General features: G+C 37.7%; 1 protein-coding gene across 4 annotated transcripts in view; it reads right to left on the bottom strand.

Annotated features, from left to right (window-relative positions):
• UNC79 (unc-79 homolog, NALCN channel complex subunit) overlaps window positions 1-13,537 on the bottom strand; it is a 263,893-nt gene that overhangs the window by 156,623 nt on the left and 93,733 nt on the right. For all 4 annotated transcript variants that reach the window (XM_047795599.1, XM_047795600.1, XM_047795601.1 and 1 more), the window contains one exon: window positions 6,103-6,167. In XM_047795599.1, coding sequence (XP_047651555.1) covers window positions 6,103-6,167 — 65 coding nt within the window. The remainder of the gene's footprint in view (window positions 1-6,102; window positions 6,168-13,537) is intronic.

Here is a 13,537-nt window from a genome sequence, read left to right as displayed (position 1 = left end):
ATTAGCCCAAGTACAGAGACAAAAACTGTTAATCATACAGTTGATCATTAAGATATTTCAAATATCTAGATTGTTTTTGCTTTGGCCGCAACCATGGCGTGTGGAAGTTCCCAGGCCAGGGACTGAAAACACGCCAGAGCAGTGACCAGAGCTGCTTCTGTGACAACACTGAATCCTTAACCGACTGCACCACAAGGGAACTCCTGGATGTTTTAAATCAAGCGGACAAAACATTCAGATAACTAGCTGAATTTTGTATTTTGCATCAGTTTCAATGTCTATGACTTACTAAAGTCACTTTGAGTTCTCTTTCTGCCCTTTAAGAAATAATCCATGCTATAGCTGATTATGCAATTAGCATGACTAGTATACAAATTCTTCTAGAACTTCACTCTGCCTTTTCTCTAGGCTTTGGGGCTTTTGGGGGGGGAGTTTGTTTGTTTTCTGATGTGAAGGGGATAAATGAGCTGAACTTACAACCCAAACAGCTTGTCATTTAAAGTTAAAACTCTTAGGAATTTCAATGACTGGGGAAACAAGAGTTAGAATTCCTAAATCTAAATAATTATACCATCAAAATCTATAAATTATATATTCCCTGATGCTAAAGGCCCAGTGTGAAAATTTTCCTTAGGCAAGATTCATGCTTCCTTTGAATCAATGACTAATTTTTGGTGTGTTAACTGGGGATTGGCAAACTTTCTATAATCAGAGAGTAAACACTTCAGGCTTTATGGTTCATGCATTCTCTTTCACAACTACTCAACCCTGCTGTTGTAGTATAAAAGCAGACAGAGACAATACATAAACAAATGAGCATAGCTATGTTCCAATAAAACTTTATTTGCTGAAACAGGCAGCAGGCCAGGTATGGCTGCAGGCCATCATTTGCTGACTCCTGTGGTAGCTATTTATCTGGGATTTAAGATATTTCCTAAAGTGATTTTCAAACAGAACCAAGTAAAACAAAAAGCAGAGTGTGATATAATGAGCTCTAAGTTTCATCATACTTTCATTTTAGAATCCTATCCTAACTTTTGGCTCTTGCCTAAAAAGTATATTTTGCAGCATATTGCAAAAAAAAAATAGATAATACTTTTCTACTTGGCAAATTATTATGTAACTGAGCAGGACCCTATAGGGCTTCCCTGAACAGAACTCATCCCCACATCCTCTGTTATACTCCTTTCTGAAGTACCAAGATAATGGCATCTGATGCACATTTCCTGAGTTGTTTTACAGATGTTAAAACCACCACAAATGGAGATATATGGATTGATAATGCTAACCCCTGTGATAACTGCCCTGTTGGCTCACCATCAGTGAATCAGAAAATTGTGCAGGAGCTGATCACAGACCCTGTGACACACACACATACACACACACACACACACATACAGTTACCTGGTCTTTAAAAATGCTCTCCTGAAACACACGAGGGAGTCTGGGTTTTGTCAGCACTAGCCGTCCTGGATTACTGATAAGGCAGCTTGCAATAAATGCTGCACTTTCCTTCATCGAAATCAACATCAGTAGATTGACTTTGGTTCAGTAACAACTACTGCCTAGTGATATAGCTCACTGTTGTGGAGATATTAGGCTTTTTGAAAATATACTTGCATTTTCCCTGAGTTTTTTCCATGCACCCGATGTAGACCTCTTCTTCAATACAGTCATTTTACTCTCATTTCTAATGAGTCATTGATATCTCTATCAGGTAAACATATTTTTTCATTCCACCCCAAAGGAAAAACTCCTAGGATGTTAGAACTACAAAGAGTCATTAGAGATTAGCCAGTAGAACATGTTAAATGAATTAATTAACATGACCCTCCCAGATTTGTGGCTAGGAGCGTCAATTCTGCGCTGCTCTGAACAGGTCAGTTTATATACATATTAATATGTTCATATCTGACTGTTACATTTAAAAATAGTTATGTATAAATATAATATATGCCCAAGGTGGAAGCTGTAGAAAATGAAGGAAAGAAGAAAATTTAAATAACTCATTAACCATTCATCTCAGAGTTCCCATTGTGGCTCAGTGGTAATGAACCCAATTAGTATCCATGAGGATGCAGGTTTGATCCCTGGCCTCACTCATCTGGCATCTCCATGAGCTGTGGTGTAGGTCACAGATGTGGCTCAGATTTTCCATTGCCAAAAAAAGAAAAAGGAGTTCCGTCATGGCGCAGTGGAAACGAATCCAACTAGGAACCATGAGGTTATGGGTTCAATCCCTGGCCTCGCTCAGTGGGTTAAGGATCCGGTGTTGCCATGAGCTGTGGTGTAGGTCACAGATGTGGCTCGGATCTGGCGTTGCTGTGGCTGTGGTGTAGGCCAGCAGCAACAGCTCCGATTAGCCTGGGAACCTCCATATGCCGCAGGTGCGGCCCTAAAAAGACAAAAGACAAAAAAAAAGAAAGAAAGGAAGAAAGAAAGAAAGAAAGAAAGAAAGAAAGAAAGAAAGAAAGAAAGAAAGAAAGAAAGAAAGAAAGAAAGAAAGGAAGGAAGGAAAGAAGGAAAGAAGAAAGGAAGGAACGAAGGAAGGAAGGAAGAAAGATAGATTTGCCTTTGCAGCTCCAATTTGACCCCTAGCCTGGGAATTTCCACATAAAATCACTGGTAACATTTTGATGGGCATTACTGGTTGTTTTTCATTATGAATATAAATATAAAATACATATATGTAATTTTTAAACTAAATTCGTATTTTACTGTACAATTTCATAATTTCCTTTTCATTTATCATTATTCTGTAAGCATCTGAATGTTGGATACCTTTGATCAACATGTCATAAGGTCATATCTACTTGGGTTAGGGGAGTGCTGAAATTGTAAAGCAAGAACAACCTTGAGCCAGACCTGCTGTCACACAAATACAGCCCCAGCACAGGAAATGTCAATAAGAATATTACCTTTCTGGGAAGTGAAGAGAGAAAATGCAAAAGGGGAGTTCCTGTTGTGGCACAGCAGAAACGAATCTGACTAGGAGCCATGAGGTTGAGGGTTCGATCCCTGGCCTTGCAGTGGGTTAAGGATCCAGCCTTGATGTGAGCTGTGGTGTAGGTCAAGACACGGCTCAGATCTGGCATTGCTGTGGCTGTGGCTGTGGCTGTGGCTGTGGCTGTGGTGTAGGCTGTGGCTGTGGCTGTGGCTGTGGCTGTGGCTGTGGCTGTGGTGTAGGCCGGCAGCTACAGTTCTGATTAGCCCCCTAGCCTGGGAACCTCCATATGCTGCAGGTACGGCCCTAAAAAGACGAAACAAAGAAAGAAAGAAAGGTGGGGGAGGGAGGGAGGGAGGGAGGAAGGAAGGAAGGAAGGAAGGAAGGAAGGAAGGAAGAGAGAAAGAAGGAAAGAAAGAAAGGAAGGAAATGCAAAAGGAAGCTCCTTAGGAAAATTGGAGTTCAGAAAGTAAAATTTGGGGGGAGTGAAAAAATATTTTGAACTAGGTAGAAGTGGTAGTTGCACAACATTGTGAATGTGATAAATGCCACTGAATTGTTCACTTTAAATTTGTTTGTTAGCTTTATGTTGTGTGAAGTTTACCTCAATTTAAAAAATGACAAGGGTGTGGCTGTGTTTCAATAAATCTTTATTTGCAGAAAAAAAAAATGACAGAAAATAGGATGGTTTGGATTATGATGGAGGACTGGCTATTGGGAATGGTCTGTGGGAAAAGTGAGCCCAGGGATTCCCTGGTGGCTCAACAGGTTAAGAATCCCTCATGGTCACTGCTATGGCTCTGGCTATGGCTGTGACTTGGGTTTGATCCCTGGCATGGGAACCTCTACATGCCTTGGGCACACCCTTCCCTCCCCCAAAAAAAGTGAGGCCAGGCCATAGGAGTGGACTGGGCTGTTGCCTAAAAGAAAGGGAGAAAATCCAACTCACGATGATTTCTGTGGGTGGGAAGCCAAAAATCAGTACTAACCAGGAAGTCAGAGGACTCCTAAGAATGCAGTCTGACATAAAATCAAGGAAAAAATATAACTGGAAAAACTGGACAGATTTTAAGTTACCTCCTTTCTGTGGATGTGTGGGTGAACCAAGAAAAGGTGTAGTAACTTAGGCAGGAAGAAAGGACAGATACATAAACTAGGGGAACGGTGAACACCTCACCATTGTGAAGGATTAAGCTGAAGTCCATGAATAATATATGAACTCACCTGTGTTTAGCTCAAAATGTCCTCATACCAGAGAAAAGTACCTTTGAATGCCAAATGTCTATGGAAGTTCAAAGGAAGGGTGCACATAGCAGAATGGGAGAGGACCATGCTTCCATTGGTGGGTTACTCTCAGCCACTCTTTCTCAACATAAATTCATTCAATTTGCTTTCACAAAAGCAGAAATCAGAGTTCCCATTGTGGCTCAGTGGGTTATGAATCCGAATAGTATCCATGAGGATGTGGGTTCAATCCCTGGCTTTCCTTAGCGGGTTAAGGATCCAGCGTTGCCATGAACTGCAGCATAGGTCACAGATGCAGCTCAGATCCCGCCTTGCTGTGGCTGTGGCAGATGCCAGAGCTGCATCTCTGATGCAACCCCTAGCCTGGGAACTTCCATATGCCACTAATGCGGCCCTAAAATGAAAAAGAGAAAAAAAAGAAAAAAAAAACAGATCAAGCATTCAAGGATAATAATACATGGGCGCCCTTTGTCAGTAAGATATAGCTAGATGACAAGGTGATAGTTAGCACTCTTCTGCCACTTTGGGTCTATAAAACACATATCTTATTCTACGTATGTTTCTTTTGGTTCCACTTATATTTATATTTTTATATCTCACTTTACCTCTTCTACTCTGTTTCTATAAAATGATAGTATTATTTTTCTATTATTTGGTAGTCCTTTTTTCCTGTCAATAAACTTTATTACATTTGTAGTTGTATGATGATCATCACAACCCAGTTTTATAGCATTTCCACCCCAAAACCCCAGCCCATCCCCCCACCCCTATTTGGTAGTCTTTACAGTCCACCTATCTATAGAACAAAGGAGGCAAACTCCCATGACAATAGATTCTAAAAAGTAATCTCAACTCTAATTGCTTAACTCCCACTTCTCATAGTATAAAAATTAACCCTTGCGAATCTATACATAGCTCTCTCCACTCAAGTGTTGTATCCAACAAATATGCCATAGGTAATTTTGTTAAGTGCTTGTGATCATTGTTCTCTATATTCAGCTTCAAGGAGTCGGGGTTATAGCTGGATAGAACCAACCTGACATGGTAAAAAAGAATAATGCTGGAGTTCCCATTGTGGCACAGCAGAAACGAGTCCCACTAGGAACCATGAGGTTGCAGATTCGATCCCTGGCCTCACTCAGTGGGTTATGGATCTGGTGTTGCCATGAGCTGTGGTGTAAGCCAGCAGCTACAGCTCTGATTCAGCCCCTAGCCTGGGAACCTTCAGGCCCTAAAAAAAGGCAGGAAAAAAAAAAGAAGAAGAAGAAAAGAAAAGAAAGAGAAACCCCAAGAGTCAAGGTACCTAGTTCTGGCTGAGTGACCTTAGGAGAGTGACTTGACCTTTCTTAACCACCTTACCCTTACCTCCAATGTAATTTCCCATGTGTTTGCTGTCCAGCTACCCCTCAGTCATTTCAACTAAGTCACATCTGTAATCTGAGCTAAGACATAATAATTTTATCTGTTTTTATCTTATGACTCCTGAATTCACATTCACACACTAGACCAATAGTGTGTAGACCACAGTCACATACTAGACCTTATCACTTACAGAGAACACGTGAAAACAAGGACAAAGTACACTACACTTCCCTGAGTTTATTAGCCCAGATAGAAATCAGCCAAAGACTATGTAGGCATTTCACTAGGATTATTCCTATAATTAGTCCAGTGCTCCATAGCACTTTGCTATGAATTCATAGGTACATCTGTAGATACCACTATTACTGTGTCTTGAACCAATCTACCAAACTATAGTCGGATCAGAGTACAGCACAGTAACCTGAGATTACCACAGAATACAGGCTTCCGCTTTACAGAAAAAGATCCCATCTCCATTTCATTCAGCAATTTGCTTTTGGTAATCTGACCACTGACAGTGCAATACGGAACCAGATCTAATAAAACAGTACCTTCACAGCTGGTTTGTTAATTGCGTTGTGGCATTCAATGTGCTGGCAGTGGATGGGGTTCCAAGCTGTAAAGCAAAACACAGCCAATGAATATTTCTCATTGAAATCATTTGTTCCCTAGTAAAAACACAGCAGATACTTCACCAGTTTTCTTTTTCCTAAATAGAGCCACCATCGGAAGGCTTCCTAAAATATTTATTTCTTTAAAACCTATGAAGTATTCTTACGCAAAGATATCACAACTCCATCCATTTTTGCAGGGGGAGAGACAAGCTGGTATAAAATGGCATACCCAATATCATAATATTATTTCACAATGATATACTATTAGTAGTTCTTAAAAATTTTCACATCTATGGTCTCAGTTGACCTCCCAACAACTCAGGAATAGGTACAGCAGAGTATTAGCCTCATTCTATATGTAGTTAAAGTTTAAAAGGTTAAGTAGTTTGCTATGGTCACAGAGTTAGCAAATAACAAGATAGGACTATAACATCTATCCCTTGGTTCTCAAGACTGCTCTTTTCACTACAGCATACTATGCTAAACATGCTAGATTTTTGGCACCAGGCATTGTTTAAAATTAATAATATCTGGACTTCCGGCTGTGACACAATGGGATCGGTGGTGTCTCTGCAACACCAACACGCAGGTTTGTTCCCCAACCCCAGCACAGTGGGTTAAAAGATTTGGCATTGCCACAGCTACTGCATAGGTCACAAATGCAGCTCAGATCTAATCCCTGATCCAGGAACTCCATATGCCACAGGGGCACCCAAAAAAGAAAAAAAAGAAAAATATTAATAATAACTGAAATGAATGGTAAGATAACCTCTACCATCCTATTTCCCACCCCATCCCCATCAAATGTAAAGATTGGAAAGATGAGTTTCTTGCCCAAATGAAATGCATCTCTCTCACACATTACCCACAGTCTAAATCTCTGCTAGTTTGTTAATACCCAACTCCTTGACACAGTATACACCAGAATGAGGACAATAACCAAGTGATTTGAGAAAAATCAGAATGAGAATTACAATTGTCATCATGTAGATGATTCTGTGGCCCAAAGCACTAAGCTAACAATATTCCACTATTTTAAAAATGTAATAGGATTATATGTTTGAAAATAGGACATTTTCTAAATTGTTGTATTCTCGTCTTATAATTCCACGGTTGACCTAATATATAAAAATTTGCAAATGAGATGATATTCTTAGTTACATGTCTAACTATAATTCAAAAATATTGCTATTAATGACCTGAGCCTAATTTATACTCTAAATATTTTATAAAAATCTTCCTTCTAAGAGTGTCCCAACTTCAATTCTTCTATCCTATTGTTAGACCAGGTAGAAGATTCTGTGTCTGATTTGAGATTCAGGAGAATATAATCAACAGAACCACTGACCTTGGAAAACACACAAAGGGTCTATTTATTTTAAAAGAAAATAAGAAGTATACAGACTAGAAACAATTACTCTGATAACGTATTGTCATACTGCTTATACCTTTTGAAGGAGAGAGAATGAGGAAATAAATAAGGAATGGATAGGTGAACAAATAACTTGAATAAAAAACATTCTGTAATGGGTAAGATTTGTTTTCTACATGTAGAAAAGTCAGGATAGAGACAGTAGCAACAAGTTTTCTTGTGTAACTAGAGAAATCAAGAGAAAAAGATTGGCTTTAACCAGCACAGAAGTTGCAAATACATGGGACATGTACCCTATTCCTCAAATCCCAAACTCATGACAGATATCCCTAATCCATCAGAGCATTCTTTCCTACTGAGTCAAGAACTGACCTTAGAATCTTTCTCAATACTGAGCTCCAGAAAGTCATCATCAATCACAACAAAGTGGCCTGCAAGATGAAATTTGCCAACCATCTCCGAATCCACACATTTTGAGAATATTGGCAGATCACTTTATAAATATTAAGAAAAGTTCTTGATATTTTTAGATAGAAGTAATATTCAAAATATATAACAACCATTATGGCATAGGTAAAAATAAATCAGAAAGTGAAACGGCCATAGCACATGATCAGGGCTCCAAAGAATCCTGCCCTGCCAGAAATTAAGGATTTATATATGCATGGTGGGGATATTCAGAAGGTCCTAATCCTCCAACTTTGCGTTCTATTTTTACAGGGACTCACTAACCTAAGCACTAACCTAAGGAGGTAACCTTATAGGATACCTCCTTTAAGTTCACCAAAGTCACACTCAATTTAAACTTACTAGAACATTGATGATCGGCTTTTGTTGTGTATTAGAAATAACTTGCAAGGTTTTTAAAATATTAAGCTTGGAACCCCATGTTAGATATACTGAATCAAAATCTCAGAGCCTAGGTATTTGTAACTGGGAAAATCAATACAATTAATAGTTTTTTGTTTGTTTGTTTTTGTCTTTTGACTTTTTCTAGGGCCATACGTGCAGCATACGGAGGTTCCCAGGATAGGGGTCTAATCCACTGGCCTACACCACAGCCACAGCAACACCAGATCTGAGCTGTGTCTGTGACCTACACAACAGATCATGGCAACGCTGGATCCTTAACCCACTGAGCAAGGCCAGGGATCGAACCCACAAAGTCATGGTTCCTAGTTGGATTCACTAATCACTGAGCCACGATGGGAAATCCAACACAATTAATTCTAATATAAGGACAATCTACATACCTTACCATATGGCAAATATACACATGATAGACTGCCCTTCATTTGAAAATAAAAGCAAATGTGTGTATGTATGTGTGTGTGTGTGTGTGTGTGTGTGTGTGTGTGTATATATATATATATATATATATATATATATATATATATATCATTAATCAAGGAAATTAAAGAGGATTAAAGAAATGGAAAGATATTCCATGCTCCTGGATTGGAAGAATTAATACCATAAAAATGGCCACACTACCCAAAGCAATCTACATATTTAATGTGATCCCTATCAAATTACCCATGACATTTTTCACAGAACTAGAACAAACAATTCAAAAATTTATATGGAACCACAAAGACCCAGAATTGCCAGACCAATCCTGAGGAACAAACACCAAGCAGGAGGCATAATTCTCCCAGACCTCAGGCAATATTACAAAGCCACAGTAATCAGGACAATGTGGTACTGGTATCAAAACAGACATATAGACCAATGGACCAGAATAGGGAACCCAGAAGTAAACCCAGACACCTATGGTCAATTAATCTTTGATAAAGGAGGCAAGAACATAAAATGGGAAAAAGACAGTCTTTTGAGCAGGTATTGCTGGGAAACCTGAACAGCTGCATGCAAATCAATGAAACTAGAACACACCCTCACACCATGCACAAAAATAAACTCAAAATGGCTTAAAGACTTAAATGTAAGACAAGACACCATCAAACTCCTGGAAGAGAACATAGGCAACTTTCTCTGACATCAACCTTATGAATATTTTCTCAGGTCAGTCTTCCAAAGCAACAGAAATAAAAGCAAAAGTAAGCCAATTGGACCTAATCAAACTGAGAAACTTTTGCATGGCAAAGGAAACCAAAAAGAAAACAAAAAGACAACTTACAGAGTGGGAGAAAATAGTTTTAAATGATGCAATGGACAAAGCCTTAATCTCTAGAATATACAAGCAACTTGTACAACTCAACAGCAAAACAGCCAACAACTCAATTGAAAAATGGGCAAAAGACCTGATAGACATTTTTCCAAGGAAGATGTGCAGATGGCCAACAGCACATGAAAAAATGCACAGCATCCCTAATTATTAGAGAAATGCAAATAAAAACTACCATGAGATACCACCTCACACAGGCCAGAATGGCCATCATTAATAAGTCCACAAATAACAAATGCTGCAGGGGGTGTGGAGAAAAGGGAACCCTCATGCACTGTTGGTGGGAATGTAAGCTGGTACAGCCACTATGGAAAACAGTATGGAGGTACCTTAGAAATCTATACATAGAATCACCATATGACGCAGCAATCCCACTCTTGGGCATATATCCAGACAAAACTTTCCTTAAAAGATACATGCAGCCACATGTTCACTGAAGCACAATTCACAATAGCCAAGACATAGAAACAACCCAAATGTCCACCGAGAGATGATTGCATTAGGAAGGTGTGATATATATACACAATGGAATACTACTTAGCCATTAAAAAGATCAAACTAATGCCACCTGCAGCAACATGGATGGAACTAGAGACTCTCATATTGAATGAAGTAAGTCAGAAAGAGAAAGACAAAAACCACATGATATCACTTATATCTGGAATCTAATATATGGCACAAATGAACCTTTCCACAGAAAAGAAAATCATGTACTTGGAGAACAGACTTGTGGTTGCCAAGGGGGAGGGGGAGGGAGTGGATGGATTGGGATCTTGGAGTTAATAGATGTAAACTATTGCCTTTGGAATGGATTAGCAATGAGATCCTGCTGTGTAGCACTGGGAACTATGTCTAGTCACTTGTGATGGAGCATGATAATGTGAGAAATTAGAATGTGTACATGTATGTGTAACTGGGTCACCATGCTGTACAGTAGGAAAAAAATGTATTGGGGAAATAACAATTAAAAAAAAAACATAGCAGACAAGAATGCTGCTTCCAACTATGCCAAAGTAACTGGTATTAGTCTTGCCCTCCCACCATAAATAACTAGAAACTGGAAAAATACATATAACAACTGTTTTAAGAAATTGAACTACAGGTAGTACAGTACAATGATTCTTGAGAGAAGAAACAATGAAGTGAGTTCTACAATCACCCTTTGTTTCTTCCTGGAAGCAAGATCCAGGTCTTGGACATAGAAGTGGAAAGGTAAGCACAATAGGGTGGTTTCATTGAACTGAGGGGTTGAAAACAAGAGTTTAGAGAGAAAAGGTGGCTTAAATTTTCTGGATAGAGTACCAAAGAAAGAATTTCAGATATCTGAGTAGGAGTCCTTTGAGTCTTTGGCTTTATACTAAGGTGAGCATGTGCAAGCAAAACTGCACTAGAACATAAAGAACAACTATGGGATCTGCAAGGTAAATAATTCCTACATTTTACACAGAGCTGAGAGATATTTGAGCTCAAACCAGTCAGAGTGGAGAGAACTCAGTGAAAACCTAGGACATTTAAGTGAGACTCTAGGAGGTCATACCTTAGTAGTTGGACTAAACTAACATTAGGAAAATGGCTACTTTCTTATACTCCCTAAGAAAGTATTATAACAAGCCTTGAAAGAGTCAAGCTGACCCACCATTAAGTCTGCTGCCAAAACAAATTTCAACACATTGTAATGGAAGCCAGCAAAATCCAGACATTTAATAATGTAATATTCATGAAGTCCATCATCCAGTCAAAAATTACTTGATATTTGAAAAGGGAAGAAAATGTTACTCATAATTAGAAAAAAAAAAACTGGCCAAACCTAGAAACTATAGAGATGAGGTACTTTACAAACAAAAACTTTAAACCAGCTCCTATAAGCATATTTGAAGTAGAACATGAACACAATGAGGATAGAGATAAAAGATATAATAAAAGAGCAAAACGGAATTTCTAAAAATTAAAAATACAATATTAGAAATTAAAAATTCACTGAATGGATTTAATTGAAAATTAGACAATGCAGAAGAAAATATCAGTGATTTCGAAGATATAACAATAGAAGCTACCCAAACTGAAGTACTGGAAGAAAAAAATAAATAGAGCTTCAGTGAGCTGTGGGAAAATATCAGGCAATATAAAGTACATATTGTTGAAAGTCTAAAAGAAGCAAGGTTGTGGGGGTGTGGGAGTGAATATTTGAAGAAGAAATGGCCAAATTTTTTCAAATTCAATGAAAGCTGTAAACCCACAGGTCTAAGAAGCTCAATGAATCTTAGGCAAAATAAAAGCACAGAAAATCACACCAAAACTCATTATAATCAAATTGATGAAAACCAATGATAAAGAGAAAAACTGTAAAAGCAGCCAGGGGAAAAAAAGACACATTACTTACAGGGGGGACAAAGATAAGAATGATCGCTGATTTCTCGCCAGAAACAATGCAAGCCAGAAGACAATGGAACGACATCTTTAATAGGCTGAAAGAAAAAAACTGTCAACCTAGAATTCTATACCCAGTGAAAATATCCTTCAAATATGAATATGAAATAAAGATCCTTTGAAGACAAACACAAGATAAGAGAATTCATTGACACCTGAGGTCCACTAAAAGACAAGCTAAAGAAAGGTCTTCAGGCTGTAGGAAAATGATACCAGATGGATGCTGGGGTCTACACAAAGGCATAAGAGTTCTGGGCATGATAAATATGGTGAACAACTACAAATTTATGCTCATATTAATATGTTAAAAGATGATTTGCTATTTAAAACAAAAAGCCACATATTATGAGACTAATACTATACATAGTAAAATAAATGATAACTAGAACAAAAAGGATAGGAAGGGGAAAATGAAAGTGCAGAGTTCTCACATTACATATAAACTAGTATAATGTTACTTGAAAGTAGACTATGAAGTTAAAGGTGCATGTTGTAATTGCAGAATTATACAGTAATTCTTTTTAAAAAGTACTATAGTTAACAATTCAAGGAGATAAAAAAATGGAATAGTAAAAATTAACCCCAAAGAAGGCAGGATGTTAAAAAGAAAAGGAAGGATAGAACAAATAGAAAACAAAGAAGATGACTGACTTAAGTCCAATCATATCTAATTATATTAAGTGTAAAGGCCTAAACAATAGATATATTATGTGCAAATAATGTAAAAGATATTGTGAGATAGGATTTAAGTTTTTTCAAAAAGTGTGACCCAAATATATGCTGCCTGTGAAACTCACTTATAATATAAAGATAAAAGTTAAAAGTAAATAATAGAAAATTTTATACCAAGCAAATGCTAATCATAGAGCTGGAGTATCTATAAAATTGTCAGACAAGTAGAATCCAGGACACAGAATATTGTTGGTAATAAAGAAGATTTCACAATGATGAAAGTCCCAATTCATCAAGATAAAATATCATAAATATGTGTGTGTGTAATGATAGAGTTTCAAATTACATGAAGCAAAACTAAGCAAACTAAAAGGATAAATAAGTCCGTAATTAGTGTTGTAAATTTCAACAATCCTTTCTCAGTAATTGATAAAAAGAAGACAAAAAATCAGTACAAATAGAAAATTTGAACAATATTCTCAACAACTGGACTTAATTGCTGGTGATAGAATTCTCCATTCAACCACCTTAGAATAGACACGGTGGCTAAGCAACATTTACTAAGGACACAGGCAACATTTACTAAGATGATATTCTGGTCCATAAAGTAAGCCTCAAAAATTCAGATAGAATGATAGCATAAAATATATTCTCTGACCACAATTGAATTAAACTAGAACTAAATAACAAAAAAGATATCTGTAAAATCACCAAAT

Source organism: Phacochoerus africanus, chromosome 9 (genome assembly GCF_016906955.1).
Source record: "Phacochoerus africanus isolate WHEZ1 chromosome 9, ROS_Pafr_v1, whole genome shotgun sequence".
In the NCBI taxonomy this organism is placed as follows: Eukaryota; Metazoa; Chordata; class Mammalia; order Artiodactyla; family Suidae; genus Phacochoerus; species Phacochoerus africanus.
Note: the sequence above shows the minus strand (reverse complement) of the source record. Positions and strands in the feature narration are given on the sequence as shown.